The sequence below is a fragment of the Haliotis cracherodii genome, unplaced genomic scaffold (assembly GCF_022045235.1).
Source record: "Haliotis cracherodii isolate W230 unplaced genomic scaffold, xgHalCrac1.p SCAF_8, whole genome shotgun sequence".
Lineage (NCBI taxonomy): Eukaryota > Metazoa > Mollusca > Gastropoda > Lepetellida > Haliotidae > Haliotis > Haliotis cracherodii.
The window spans coordinates 895,652-909,933 of NW_027266341.1; the positions used below are offsets into that span (position 1 = coordinate 895,652).

General features: G+C 41.3%; 1 protein-coding gene across 1 annotated transcript in view; it reads left to right on the plus strand.

Moving 5' to 3' along the window:
• The first annotated feature begins 7,039 nt into the window (after nt 1-7,039).
• Nucleotides 7,040-14,282, plus strand: part of LOC139449740 (PDZ domain-containing protein 8-like) — a 35,893-nt gene continuing 28,650 nt past the window's right edge. Inside the window, exons 1-2 of the mRNA XM_071231260.1 lie at nt 7,040-7,403; nt 13,235-13,353. Coding sequence (XP_071087361.1) covers nt 7,257-7,403; nt 13,235-13,353 — 266 coding nt within the window. The 5' untranslated portion in view covers nt 7,040-7,256. The remainder of the gene's footprint in view (nt 7,404-13,234; nt 13,354-14,282) is intronic.

Genomic DNA, 14,282 nt, shown 5'->3' on the forward strand with positions numbered 1-14,282 from the left:
CATTACCTTGTCCGGAAAAATAAAATTTGATGATGAAAAAACAAAGCAGATGACAATAAAAGCGATGGCCCAAACGCATCACAGCAACGGCCATGGTAACCCGATACACGTTAGTTCCGTGCAAATTGAAATGCACATGCGTTCCCACCTTTCTTGGCCTATAAAAATCCACCCAGATCGGATAACATTCATTCGTTATTGAATTGCTACCACATGCCACGATTGACAAGAAATCAGCGACACCGATTGCAAAGTCTTCTCAGTTGTTGTCAGTCAGTTGTCCGAGCTCAGACCCCCTTTAATTATACAGCACTGTCAGTTGTCCGAGCTCAGACCCCCTTTAATTATACAGCACTGTCAGTTTTCCGAGCTCAGATCCCCTTTAATTATACAGCACTGTCAGTTGTCCGAGCTCAGACCCCCTTTAATTATACAGCGCTAATATCTTGTGAATCAAATCGACAAAGGTTCTCATCTGTTGGCGTTTTTTGAGGTACATAGAAATTTATTATTAGTCGAGTGTGCTGCCGTATAGTAAATGTCCTATATAAGGAAGAACAACCGTTCCATGTGACCCTTTTGCGATCATAATACTTATTGTATAGTCCTGGTATACGATATTTACGATGCGGAAACACTCCAAGTAATGTGTGTGTCATGTAATATTATTCTTAAAATACTCCATGTTTCAGATGTCACCTTAGACACTGAGTATTAATACAACGCTGGAGTGAACTGTCTCAGTTGTGATGGAGTCAACTGATTGGAAGCCATGTTTGTGTACAAAACCATCCACGCTTCAGTAAAACAAGTCTAAACGTATTGGGAAGTAGACTCAGGGAGGGAGTTGTAAAGACGTTCCTTCAAGGTGACCTTAACTACTATCTATAGCGGATTGTAAAACCAAATTAATCACAATGGTTTACCGCATCCAGAACAGGACACCCGTCATGTGGCTCAAACAACGCGCTGAACAAAGCAGAACATCCGGTTTTAGTGGTATTTTAGAGTACGTACTTCCTGTTTGTTTCCTGTTGCGAAGCTACCCACTTGTGTCCAGTTAATATAATAATACACGGAAACTATTCCACGTAATTACTGAACACTGATGTTCATAAATGTTGAAGAAGATTGCAGATAGCTGTGCACCGCTGTACGTGCCCGTCCGCCCGTCCTCCAACTGAAAACATATCCCCGACTCGAGTCCTACAGGAATCATGCGCCATCGTTGATAAGTCCCACAAACAATCCAAACCAACATGGTGTCACAACAATATCACGTACAGCCATCTCGCAATATATTTCCAGATGAGCTGAACAACGTTCCATGTGTGGTTGTCCCTGCTCCTGGCTGCACCACTAACACTGGTATCGGTTTATGGATATCCTCTACTTCCTGTTAACTCATTCTTCAAGCCCCTTTTCTGACCAGTGTTCAAGAATCTATATTATTCTGATTAGACGAAGGCTATAACGACAACCAAGTACACTGGCTGGCCGTACACAACGACAACCAATACAGCCGCTGACCTGTACACAACGACAACCAATACAGTCGCTGACCCGCCCGTACACAACGACAACCAATACACTAGCTGACCCGTAAACAACGACAACCAATACACTGGCTGACCCGTAAATAACGACAACAGATACACTGGCTGACCCGTACACAACGACAACCAATACACTGGCTGACCCACGCACAACGACAACCAATACACTGGCTGACCCGTACACAAAAACCAATACACTGGCTGACCTGTACACGACAACCAATACGCTGGCTGGCCCGTAAACAACGCCAACCAATACACTGGCTGACCCGTACACAACGACAACCAATGCACTGGCTGACCCGAAAACAACGACAACCAATACACTGGCTGACCCGTACACAACGACAACCAATACACTGGCTGACCCGTACACAACGACAACCAATACACTGGCTAACCGTATACAGCGACAACCAATGCACTGGCTGACCCGTACACAACGACAACCAATACACTGGCTAACCGTATACAGCGACAACCAATACACTGGCTGACCCGTACACAATGACAACCAATACACTGGCTAACCGTATACAGCGACCACCAATACACTGGCTGACCGTACACAACGCCAACCAATACACTGGCTGACCCGTATACAACGACAACCAATGCACTGGCTGACCGTACACAACGACAATCAATACACTGGCTGACCCGTACACAACGACAACCAATACACTGGCTGACCCGTACACGACAACCAATGCACTGGCTGACCCGTACACAACGACAACCAATACACTGGCTAACCGTATACAGCGACAACCAATGCACTGGCTGACCCGTACACAACGACAACCAATACACTGGCTAACCGTATACAGCGACAACCAATACACTGGCTGACCCGTACACAATGACAACCAATACACTGGCTAACCGTATACAGCGACCACCAATACACTGGCTGACCGTACACAACGCCAACCAATACACTGGCTGACCCGTACACAACGACAACCGATGCACTGGCTGACCCGTACACAACGACAACCAATACACTGGCTGACCCGTACACGACAACCAATGCACTGGCTTACCCGTACACAACGACAACCAATACACTGGCTGACCTGTACACGACAACCAATGCACTGGCTGACCCGTACACAACGACAACCAATACACTGGCTAACCGTATACAGCGACAACCAATGCACTGGCTGACCCGTACACAACGACAACCAATACACTGGCTAACCGTATACAGCGACAACCAATACACTGGCTGACCCGTACACAATGACAACCAATACACTGGCTAACCGTATACAGCGACCACCAATACACTGGCTGACCGTACACAACGCCAACCAATACACTGGCTGACCCGTACACAACGACAACCGATGCACTGGCTGACCCGTACACAACGACAACCAATACACTGGCTGACCCGTACACAACGACAACCGATGCACTGGCTGACCCGTACACAACGACAACCAATACACTGGCTGACCCGTATACAACGACAACCGATGCACTGGCTGACCCGTATACAACGACAACCAATACACTGCCTGACCGTGCACAACGACAACCAATACATTGGCTGACCCGTACACAACGACAACCAATAGACTGGCTGAACGTACACAACGACAACCAATACACTGGCTGACCCGTACACAACGACAACCAATACACTGGCTGACCCGTCACAACGACAACCAATACACTGGCTGACCCTATACAACGACAACCAATACACTAGCTGACCCGTCACAACGACAAACAATACACTGGCTGAACCGTACACAACGACAACCAATACACTGGCTGACCCGTACGCAATGACAACCAATACACTGGCTGACCCACGCACAACGACAACAGCCGACTACACGCGTTCCCGTATGTGAATCATGAAACGCTAAATACATACATGATGAACAATGTTTTTAAAAAGTTATGAATTTAATGTTATTAAATGAATGTTGTGAAATGTTATGAATTGCTTGCTATGAAGTGATCACTGCTAATACGAGTCAATGCTACAATTACGAGCATTGTGTTTCCTTTTATCTAAGATGGAGGACGATTCCGAACGAAAACGTATATAACGAACAACGTACATAACGAACTGATTTCTCGGGTTCCTTGTGGTTCGTAATATCCATGTTCTACTCTACATTGCCTGACACGTATACAACAACAACCAAGTACACTGATTGACCCGTATACATAAGTCGGCCCACTAGGTCACAGTTATTTCCAGTGGGGCATGGGTGGCCCAGTCGACTGAGGCGCCGCAATTCGCTGTGCAGAGTTGCGTCCCTTTGGCACGCCAGAAACCTATGATTGTGAGTTTGAATCCCGATTCGCCCCGATTATGTTTCTATGTTTGTCAGCACCATATACGCGCTCGTGGGTTTCACCAAAGTGGTAAACGTCTTAGACCTGCATCACTTCGGGCTTTCCTCCTACATTAAGATGACACGCCGTGATATAACTGGAATACTGTTAAAAGCAGCGTCAAACACAACTCACTCACTCAGTTATTTCCAAAACATTTTAGCCTGTCGGTTTAATCAATATGTCATATAATAACGAACTTCATTGGTTGAATGCCCACCAGAGCGCGACCTTAAACTAACGCACTCAACTTGTATTTCGACATATTGTTTAATTTGCTTACATTCATATTTCGAACAGTGTCAACATATATATCCAAAACATTATTCTGACGGTCTAGATTTCATGAGTTCATTCAGACGTAAATATTGACGAATATATTACTTTATTGCGTTTCATTTTAACACATGCGCCTATTGTCTAATTATTAACTCTAATTGCGCATAGATTTAAATGAAACTAGCCCTCTGTGTACAACAAACAATCACATCTCTTTCATTTCGGACTATTCAAATGCTCGTTTCACGGGTGACATTGTTCACGATTTTAGTATTTAAAAAATGCGAGATTGTTACGGTTGTGTAAATATGTCTATAATGATCACTAACCTTTAACATGTCTCGGAATAAGCCTTTTGATAACTTAGCTTGTCTATCGGTCAGCTGACGTACGGGTGTGTTTGAACGAGTTGAGGGGTTCCTAGGAATAACTTCTCTCTCTCTGTAACCAGGAAATTTACCTTATTTCAAATTTCATTAAAAAATATAATAAATGGATACTTTCCGCATCATAAACAATAATAAATCTATATGTCTGTATGAAGACAGTGATCCGTCCCTGGTTACTGTATTAACGACGACCGCCCCCGTTGTGTAGATGTCGGTGGTTCAACCGCGTTATACTAAAAGACGTAAACATGTAGTACTTGTTGTTGCCCTGCCAGGTGATCAGCGTTAAGGGGACTTGGCACTTAGGACAACACTAAATGCATATAGGTAAGGTAGATAGTTTTTCATAAAAGATTATTTTAGAGGTTTTCAGTGTGCGTTTTTCTATTAATTGAAACAATTCTTTGACCCAAGCTGATTTGTTTCTTAAGAGGTGCAGATAGATACATTACAAACATGTGGTTATCATGGGGTTAAGACTTGCCCACATTTGGATTATCTCTTGAAGTTCGAAACATCGGCCAGATTAACTCATATCGCCATTTTGGGCTGTTTGTGCTCTTGATGGTGCCATAACTAACAAAACTTGCACGTGTGCAAAATATAATAAGCTACTTGTCCACCAGTCGAACATGACCGACAAGTTTCACACCAATGTTTTAATGGTTTACATAAAATTAACACTGACTTATCCAGTAGGCCAAATAAGGTCATGACCCTACCTCCTCCACATGTCTGTTCTACTGCATTAACCAAAGTACACTTCGAAGGTGTCAACATTTTGTTCTAAAGCTCACCTTATAAGGGACAAACAAAACAATTAACATCGATAATTATTGGTAAGTATTGGTGAGCAGAATTTGTACGATTGTATTTAACAATCATTGTAGTTTAATAGTAGTTACATTGTACTTTCATTCTGTCCACTGTTCACTAATGCAGAGAAAAGATCTTCGCCATCCGCCAGTACGCCCACCGTTCTGAAGCTTTGTTTGTAAACAGATTTCGGTCGACTGCAGGATTTGCAAAGCATGTGCACCGCTAACTCGTTGTCAACAGATATTTTCCAAACCTTTTCATGTTTTTAATCAACATGCTCATGTGATTCCATGCACTTCGCGATGTAAGACTCGTTTGATCACAATATAGATCTTGATTATCGATCAGATCGTCTTGACTGTATGGGCGGCCATTCGCTCAAAAAATACAAAGTTGAAAAAAAGGACAAAAGTAACGGTGAGTGCACGAGGAATGACGTAATACAGTGTGCATCTCGGCATGCAGTTATCATATACACGGCGGAACAAGCCGATTAAACTCGGAATGTTTTACAAATTGCAGCGCTACCTGGCGTTCTTTATTGTCAACGTCCTTTCGTGCTCATTGACGTTCTTTATGAAAACGTCCTTTCGTGCTCACTGACGTTCTTTCGTACACATTGTTCTTTCTTTTCTTATGACGTCTTTTCGTAACATTTGACTAATAATATTGTATTTTGACCTTTAGTAGTAACATTAGTTCTGTATTCGTAATATTTGACCTTAATTGCGAACTTTTGTCCTTTTTTTTTAACTTTGTATTTTTTGACCGAGTGGCCGCCCATATGACTGGGCGCCACAGTTTTGTTTGAAGCAAATACAAGTGATACGAGAGGTTGAATCTGATTGGTCAATAGGAGAGGCACAGAAAGGACATTACTCGTAATAGCCACTGGTGGCGCTATGATCGAGCCCAGAAATTCCAGCCTAGTTCGGCAAGGGTGGAAACTGGACTTTTAAAGTCAGTTAACTCTCTTGCCTCGGGAAGATGATAACACCCGAGCTTGCTCGGCTCTGTTCGCAGTATTCCGCGAAACTTTCAGCTCCAGTGGCCATGGTGAGCACACCGCGATTGTAGGCTTTTCACGTGACCGGACTTTTGTCTTGTTCGTAAAACAAAGGCAATTTTTATGAAATAAGGACTGACAGACCTAATGCAAGCTTTTGGGGGTGCGCTTTACTTAGTGTTGAGCAAAATCATATTGATATGCTACAACAATTAACTGTGACATTGAGGTGTAACACAAAAGCCTGCCTATAGCTTGAACCAAACCAGCTTGCCATGTCTGTCGTTTCTACTCTGGTAACAAATACATTTAAAGTTAAGAATATCAGTGATTCGTTTTCTTCAACATTGAAAACCGCACCAGATCTAAGGTTTCTGAGCGGGTGAATAATTCATGGAAATCAAGTCCCGGGATCCCGTGTTCATGTCTTCGATCTCCAGACATTATAACTGAGCGTCCTCTGGACCCTAACATTGATAGATTTAGTTAAATCCATGCCACTAGAGTAAACATATACTCTTTTCAGAGTACTGTAATATTTCATATTTGCCGCGAATAAAACTCCAGAAACAGGTGCTTGAAGGGAGGTAACTCCCATTTCCTATCAAAATCAAGATGGCGCCGTACATATGAATGGGATTGTTTTGATCTTGAAATGGGTGTAAATACGGGACTAATGGTGTGGTCTCCGTGAAATCCACCCAGATCCGTTTGTCAATGAAACCAATCCAAGTAATGGCAATAGTATTGAGAGTTGAGATGCAACCCATCGACCAGGCGGGGCGAGTGACATTCGCCAGCTTGACTCACTGACAGGCGGAGACCCCACAGCGAGATTGAAATATGCTGGAGGTCGCTATCCTGTCGTTGCTGTTGGGGGTAGCGCTGACCCTGGTTCTACAGTTTCTGTGGGTGAAGAGCAAGCTTGGTCAGCTGCCCTCCTTGCCCCCACCTGTCAAGGATCAGTTCCCAAAAGTTCAGATTCCCCAAGTAAGTGGCTTGTCGCTGATAGTGTGGAGAGAATCAATGCGTCAGCTGTTACCGATTGTATGTTGTTGACGAAAGATTGATTTTGGTGTACAGAAATATGTTGATTGCTTTAATAACTCGATAGTAACTGGGGTGTTAAGTGCAAGGTTACTATTATTTGAGTTTCATTTAGCAGACAATTCATCATTTTTATGATCTCCATCTCAGAATGTATGTAGACCCAACAACCCCAGCTAGACACTAGGATTCCACACAAACGTCAATATACCTTCCTTGTAATGGTCAACAGATGTTGGCCTCTCAGATTTTCATCAATACATTCAAATTCAGTCATGCAGGGATAAGTAGAATAAACCAATGTAAGATTTTATTATGAGTAATATTATGGCTGTAAATCTAATGAATCATTCTTTTTACGTCCAAAAAGCAGCGGTTAACATTATTGTTGATGGGAATATCAATCATCATTGAGTACCCTATTTTCGAACAACGCCTATTTTCGAATAACTATATTGGTCATGATTGATAGTGATTTGTCAGATTATAACAAGGGGTGTGATGTCATCAAAGCTTCTGACTTTAGAGTGCACACGATGGGCCTGTCAACATTGCTTCACGTGAAGTACTGTATGCCTTTTGGAAAATTCTGTCGTCTTTCAAAATTCAGGTCTCCATGTCTTGATAAAAAGGAAGAGTAAAATAGTGTGAACACTATTATCTGACAAATATTCATATTTTGTTATTAGCTTTCAGACTTTCAATAACATTATTTTTAATGTGGACCTGCAAGAATTATGGTGAGAACTGTGCGCCAAAACACGTCCGTTCATTAATGAAAACCAATCAGGTGTTCGAAAATAGGTGATATCACTCGAGTGCAGCGAGGCCATGAAGGATTTTTTGTCTTTTGGAATATAGCTGAATTCTATTGTTAAAGACATCACCTACTGGTATGATGCAGAAATTTGTGTTTTGTTTCACTCGTCCATTGAAATATCAGCAATGCCATCTTAACTGCTTAAAATCAGGGTACCTCAGGATACTGATATAGAATTGAAATGTGTCACCATGGTTATATCTGACGGAGAATTAAATGTATGACCCTATTACTGCAATCATGAGTACACCTGAACTAGATTAAGCTACATAGACATGATAAGGCTTTTTTTGTATTTTTTAGTTGGTAGAATAGTTATTACAGAGCAATTACCAAAACCAAAAAGTTAAAATTGCAATATATTATTTAAAAACTATTAAATATGTTAAACATGGTAATAGTGATTTCTGAAAAAAAGCTTTCATTCCCTGGCTGAAGTTATATAGTGAAAGTGGACTTGCTGAGGGCAGGATCAGACTGTTCAGGCTTCAGAGGAGTCGGACAGTTTCGGTACCATTTGTTATAACTTGGGGCAGCAGATCCGTGGCCACGTAATTATTAGAAGGCACCTACCCAGAGTGACCTCCCTTTCCCCGCCTAACCATGAGGGCTGCCGAACCTGTAACATCTGTCATACCAACACGTGTTGTAGCCATCTACCCTCAGGCTTAAAGCAGCACTACACAAATCTCACTCACTCATCTTGCACACTGTAACTATGGTAACAGCTTGTTTTCAGAAAGGTTTTGACAACTTATTTCTTGATGCTTGTCATCTTAGTGCGAGACTATGGTCGTGGTGAATTGTTTGGCGGCCATTACTTAGAAGTTGATGAATGACAAAGTAGAGATGATTTACTTGACAACGGTATAAGGATCTATACCGAACCGTCGCCTTTGCAGTAAATAAAGAAGTTGTTATCCATAAATTATCTCTACTTTGTATGGTTGTGGTGTTTCGATAACTTGAAGATTCGGGGCACATGTCAATATTTAAAAGCCACAATTCCATTGGTATAACCAGTCCTGATCAGACCAATTCACTGATTCACATCACCTCAGCAATCTACAGCTGATGAGTTGTAACACTAAAAGACTTGGAAAGTCAGGGGTAATATTGTAACAAAGCTAATTTGTAGTTGAAGCCTAATCATGCTTATAATTTAGAAAGAGTTTAGAGTGAGTGAGTTGGGTTTAATGCCGCTTTTAGCAGTATTCCAGTAATATTACGCCGTGTCAGCTGAATGTGTGAGGAAAGCCCGAAGTGATGCAGGTCTCAGATGTTTACCATTTCGGTGAAACCTACAAGCACAGGTATGGTGCTGACTAACCTAGAAACATAACTGGGGCAAACCCGGGATTCGAATCATTGGTTTCTGGCGTGTGAATCGCGGTGCCTTAGACGACTGGGCCACCCGTGTCCCCAATAGAGTTTAGAGATGCAGGGAGTTATCTAGGACTCCAAGCTTGGTCTTCTTGGCAGGTAAATTGGGGAAAAAACAAGGTATTGTTTAAAATTTGATCTTTCTTAGTTTCGTAAATCAGAGGAATTGGAATATTATCAATTCAAATTGGGAATTTTGACTGTCATTTGCTGCAGACATGGGACTGAATATTGGCCTCTGAGCAGGTCTTGGAGAACATGATAACGTCCTGAGATGATCAGCATCCTGGAAAACTCAAGTTTTATTTCTCCAGTCTAATTAGAAATGGACAGAGATTGTAGTGAGTCCCCTGATCCAAGGAGCTTAACATTGACTTGAAGCACTTGTTGAGGCAGAATTTATTGACATTCTTCCCAAGTTAATGCCCTCGTGATGACTGAGCACACATTTGTGTTCTAATGTGAGAAGTTATGTGACGGGGTTAGTTAGCCATGTGTGACAGACAGTGGTATCCCAGTGCCTACATTTACCCTAATTGTTGATCATGATGGCAATGGGAGCACAACAGATTTCACTTCTTATAAGTATATTGTTATGGATAATCATTCTGACTGAGTTGGCCCCAGTAATGGGGCAGGTGATTCATTGTCATCAGCTGATTGCTACAGCTAGCAACGGCTCACCTGGCTGAGAGTTGACAGCAAGCAACGCCTCACCTGGCTGATTATCGAGGTCAAACACTGCATCATTTCTGAACACTCACCAGGATCGTGTAGAGTCTTATTTCTTTTTTTTTAAATATCTATAACATGCTAAATATTTAACAAGTATGACAAGTATAATATTTGAAAGGTTTGTCATGTTACAGAGCTTGTCTGTGTCCATGATTCCTAGTATGGCATTTGAAAACATATCTGTGATGTCGACATGGTCCATTTGATTTAGTGGTATATTTGAAGTTTTGAACAGGGTGCCACGTAACAATCGACTGATAATTAAGAGTCTATTGTCACTTGAATCAAGCCATGAAAAAATATGTTGGACCAATTGTTTGTTCTTTGTATGTTATTTGTGTGTTCTTTGTATGTTATTTGTGTTGTTAAGGGCAGTCGGGTAACCTTGTGGTTAAAGCGTTCACTCGTCACGCCGAAGACCCAGGTTCGATTCCCGACATGGGTACAATGTGATAAGCTCATTTCTGGTGTCCCCCGCTGTGATATTGCTGGAATATTGCTAAAACCAGTGTAAAACCATACTCACTCACTCACTCACTCACACACTATTTGTATTGTTTGTACGTTATGTGTGTGTTGTTATTATGTTGGTTGTGTGTTGTTTGTATGTTATTTGTGTGTTTTTTGTATGTTGTTTGTAATCGTATGTTTTGGGTTTTTTCTATGTTGTTTGTATGTTGTTTTTAGGTTAATTCTGTGTTGTTTGTATGTTGTTTTTCGGTTATTTGTAGGTTCCTTGCATGTTGTTTGTATGTAATTTATGTTGTTTGTAATTGTATGTTTTTTCTATGTTGTTTGTATGTTGTTTTTTTGTTATTTGTAGGTTCCTTTTATGTTGTTAATCGGTTATTTGTAGGTTCCTTGTATGTTGTTTTTCGTTTGTCTGTAGGTTCCTTGTATGTTGTTTTTCGTTTGTCTGTAGGTTCCTTTTATGTTGTTAATCTGTTATTTGTAGGTTCCTTGTATGTTGTTTTTCGTTTGTCTGTGGGTTCCTTGTATGTTGTTTTTCGTTTGTCTGTAGGTTCCTTGTATGTTGTTTTTCGTTTGTCTGTAGGTTCCTTGTATGTTGTTTTTCGTTTGTCTGTGGGTTCCTTGTATGTTGTTTTTCGTTTGTCTGTAGGTTCCTTGTATGTTGTTTTTCGTTTGTCTGTAGGTTCCTTGTATGTTGTTTTTCGTTTGTCTGTGGGTTCCTTGTATGTTGTTAATCGTTTGTCTGTAGGTTCCTTGTATGTTGTTTTTCGTTTGTCTGTAGGTTCCTTGTATGTTGTTTTTCGTTTGTCTGTAGGTTCCTTGTATGTTGTTTTTCGTTTGTCCGTAGGTTCCTTGTATGTTGTTTTTCGTTTGTCCGTAGGTTCCTTGTATGTTGTTTTTCGTTTGTCTGTAGGTTCCTTTTATGTTGTTTTTCGTTTGTCTGTGGGTTCCTTGTATGTTGTTTTTCGTTTGTCTGTAGGTTCCTTGTATGTTGTTTTTCGTTTGTCTGTAGGTTCCTTGTATGTTGTTTTTCGTTTGTCTGTGGGTTCCTTGTATGTTGTTAATCGTTTGTCTGTAGGTTCCTTGTATGTTGTTTTTCGTTTGTCTGTAGGTTCCTTGTATGTTGTTTTTCGTTTGTCTGTAGGTTCCTTGTATGTTGTTTTTCGTTTGTCCGTAGGTTCCTTGTATGTTGTTTTTCGTTTGTCTGTGGGTTCCTTGTATTTTGTTTTTCGTTTGTCCGTAGGTTCCTTGTATGTTGTTATTCGTTTGTCTGTAGGTTCCTTGTATGTTGTTTTTCGTTTGTCTGTAGGTTCCTTTTATGTTGTTAATCTGTTATTTGTAGGTTCCTTGTATGTTGTTTTTCGTTTGTCTGTAGGTTCCTTGTATGTTGTTTTTCGTTTGTCTGTAGGTTCCTTGTATGTTGTTTTTCGTTTGTCTGTAGGTTCCTTGTATGTTGTTTTTCGTTTGTCTGTGGGTTCCTTGTATGTTGTTTTTCGTTTGTCTGTAGGTTCCTTGTATGTTGTTTTTCGTTTGTCTGTAGGTTCCTTGTATGTTGTTTTTCGTTTGTCTGTGGGTTCCTTGTATGTTGTTAATCGTTTGTCTGTAGGTTCCTTGTATGTTGTTTTTCGTTTGTCTGTAGGTTCCTTGTATGTTGTTTTTCGTTTGTCTGTAGGTTCCTTGTATGTTGTTTTTCGTTTGTCTGTAGGTTCCTTGTATGTTGTTTTTCGTTTGTCCGTAGGTTCCTTGTATGTTGTTTTTCGTTTGTCTGTAGGTTCCTTGTATGTTGTTTTTCGTTTGTCTGTGGGTTCCTTGTATGTTGTTTTTCGTTTGTCTGTGGGTTCCTTGTATTTTGTTTTTCGTTTGTCCGTAGGTTCCTTGTATGTTGTTATTCGTTTGTCTGTAGGTTCCTTGTATGTTGTTTTTCGTTTGTCTGTAGGTTCCTTGTATGTTGTTTTTCGTTTGTCCGTAGGTTCCTTGTATGTTGTTTTTCGTTTGTCTGTAGGTTCCTTGTATGTTGTTTTTCGTTTGTCTGTGGGTTCCTTGTATGTTGTTTTTCGTTTGTCTGTGGGTTCCTTGTATTTTGTTTTTCGTTTGTCCGTAGGTTCCTTGTATGTTGTTATTCGTTTGTCTGTAGGTTCCTTGTATGTTGTTTTTCGTTTGTCTGTGGGTTCCTTGTATGTTGTTTTTCGTTTGTCTGTAGGTTCCTTGTATGTTGTTTTTCGTTTGTCTGTAGGTTCCTTGTATGTTGTTTTTCGTTTGTCTGTAGGTTCCTTGTATGTTGTTTTTCGGTTATTTGTAGGTTCCTTTTATGTTTGTATGTTAATTGTATGTTTGTATGTTAATTGTATGTTTGTATGTTATTCAGAGTGTGAAGGAGAAATGCGGTCGAGAGGACCTGTCCCATCAGAAGGAGCCGTGCCTCTGGTTCAACCTCGTCACCCACTTCCTGTTCCAAGAACTTCGGGATACGCAGGAAGTTAGGAGGTACTGTCATCTCCCTCTTGTGTTGCCATGGTAACACTGCATGGTTCGACCTCATCACCCCACCTCCACACAGCTCCACAACTCATGTCTGACTAGATTTGTGTTGCCATGGTAACACTGCAAGGTTAGACCTCATCACCCCAACTTCACACAGCTCCACACAGCTCCACACCTCATGTCAGTCTAGATTTGTGTTGCCATGGTAACACTGCAAGGCTAGACCTCATCACCCCAACTTCACACAGCTCAGCACCTCATGTCAGACTAGATTTGTGTTGCCATGGTTACACTGCAAGGCTAGACCTCATCACCCCAACTTCACACAGCTCAACACCTCATGTCAGACTAGATTTGTGTTGCCATGGTAACACTGCAAGGCTAGACCTCATCACCCTAACTTCACACAGCTCAACACCTCATGTCAGACTAGATTTGTGTTGCCATGGTTACACTGCATGGGTTCACCACATATCAGACTAGCATTGTAGTAGCCATGGTGACACTATTCCCAGAGATGTCTAGCCTTGCTCTGTATCAAACATGTCATAAGAGCTGATTATGAATCCTAATTGACTGGTAACGATGTGTGACATGGCTGACCGTGTGTTGTTCAGGGCTCCAGGTTTGTTCAGGTTCTGGGCCATAGATTGTCATGTTTAATGTCTGACAGATTGTTACCAATCATGGCAATCATGAAGAGTAATGTCTGATCAACAATGGATAAAGTCTTGGAAATGACCTCTGGTCAGTGAAGCAGGAGGGTGGGTGCCCATTATGCACTGGTCAGTATTTGTCCACCTGAGGCTGCCTAGATTAACTTACCGGTAGTTGATGTTTTCCCCATATTTAAACAACTTATCATGAATCCTCTCTTATAAACACATTTTAAATCTTTCCTGGCCGACCATGAAGTTAGGTGATATAACAAG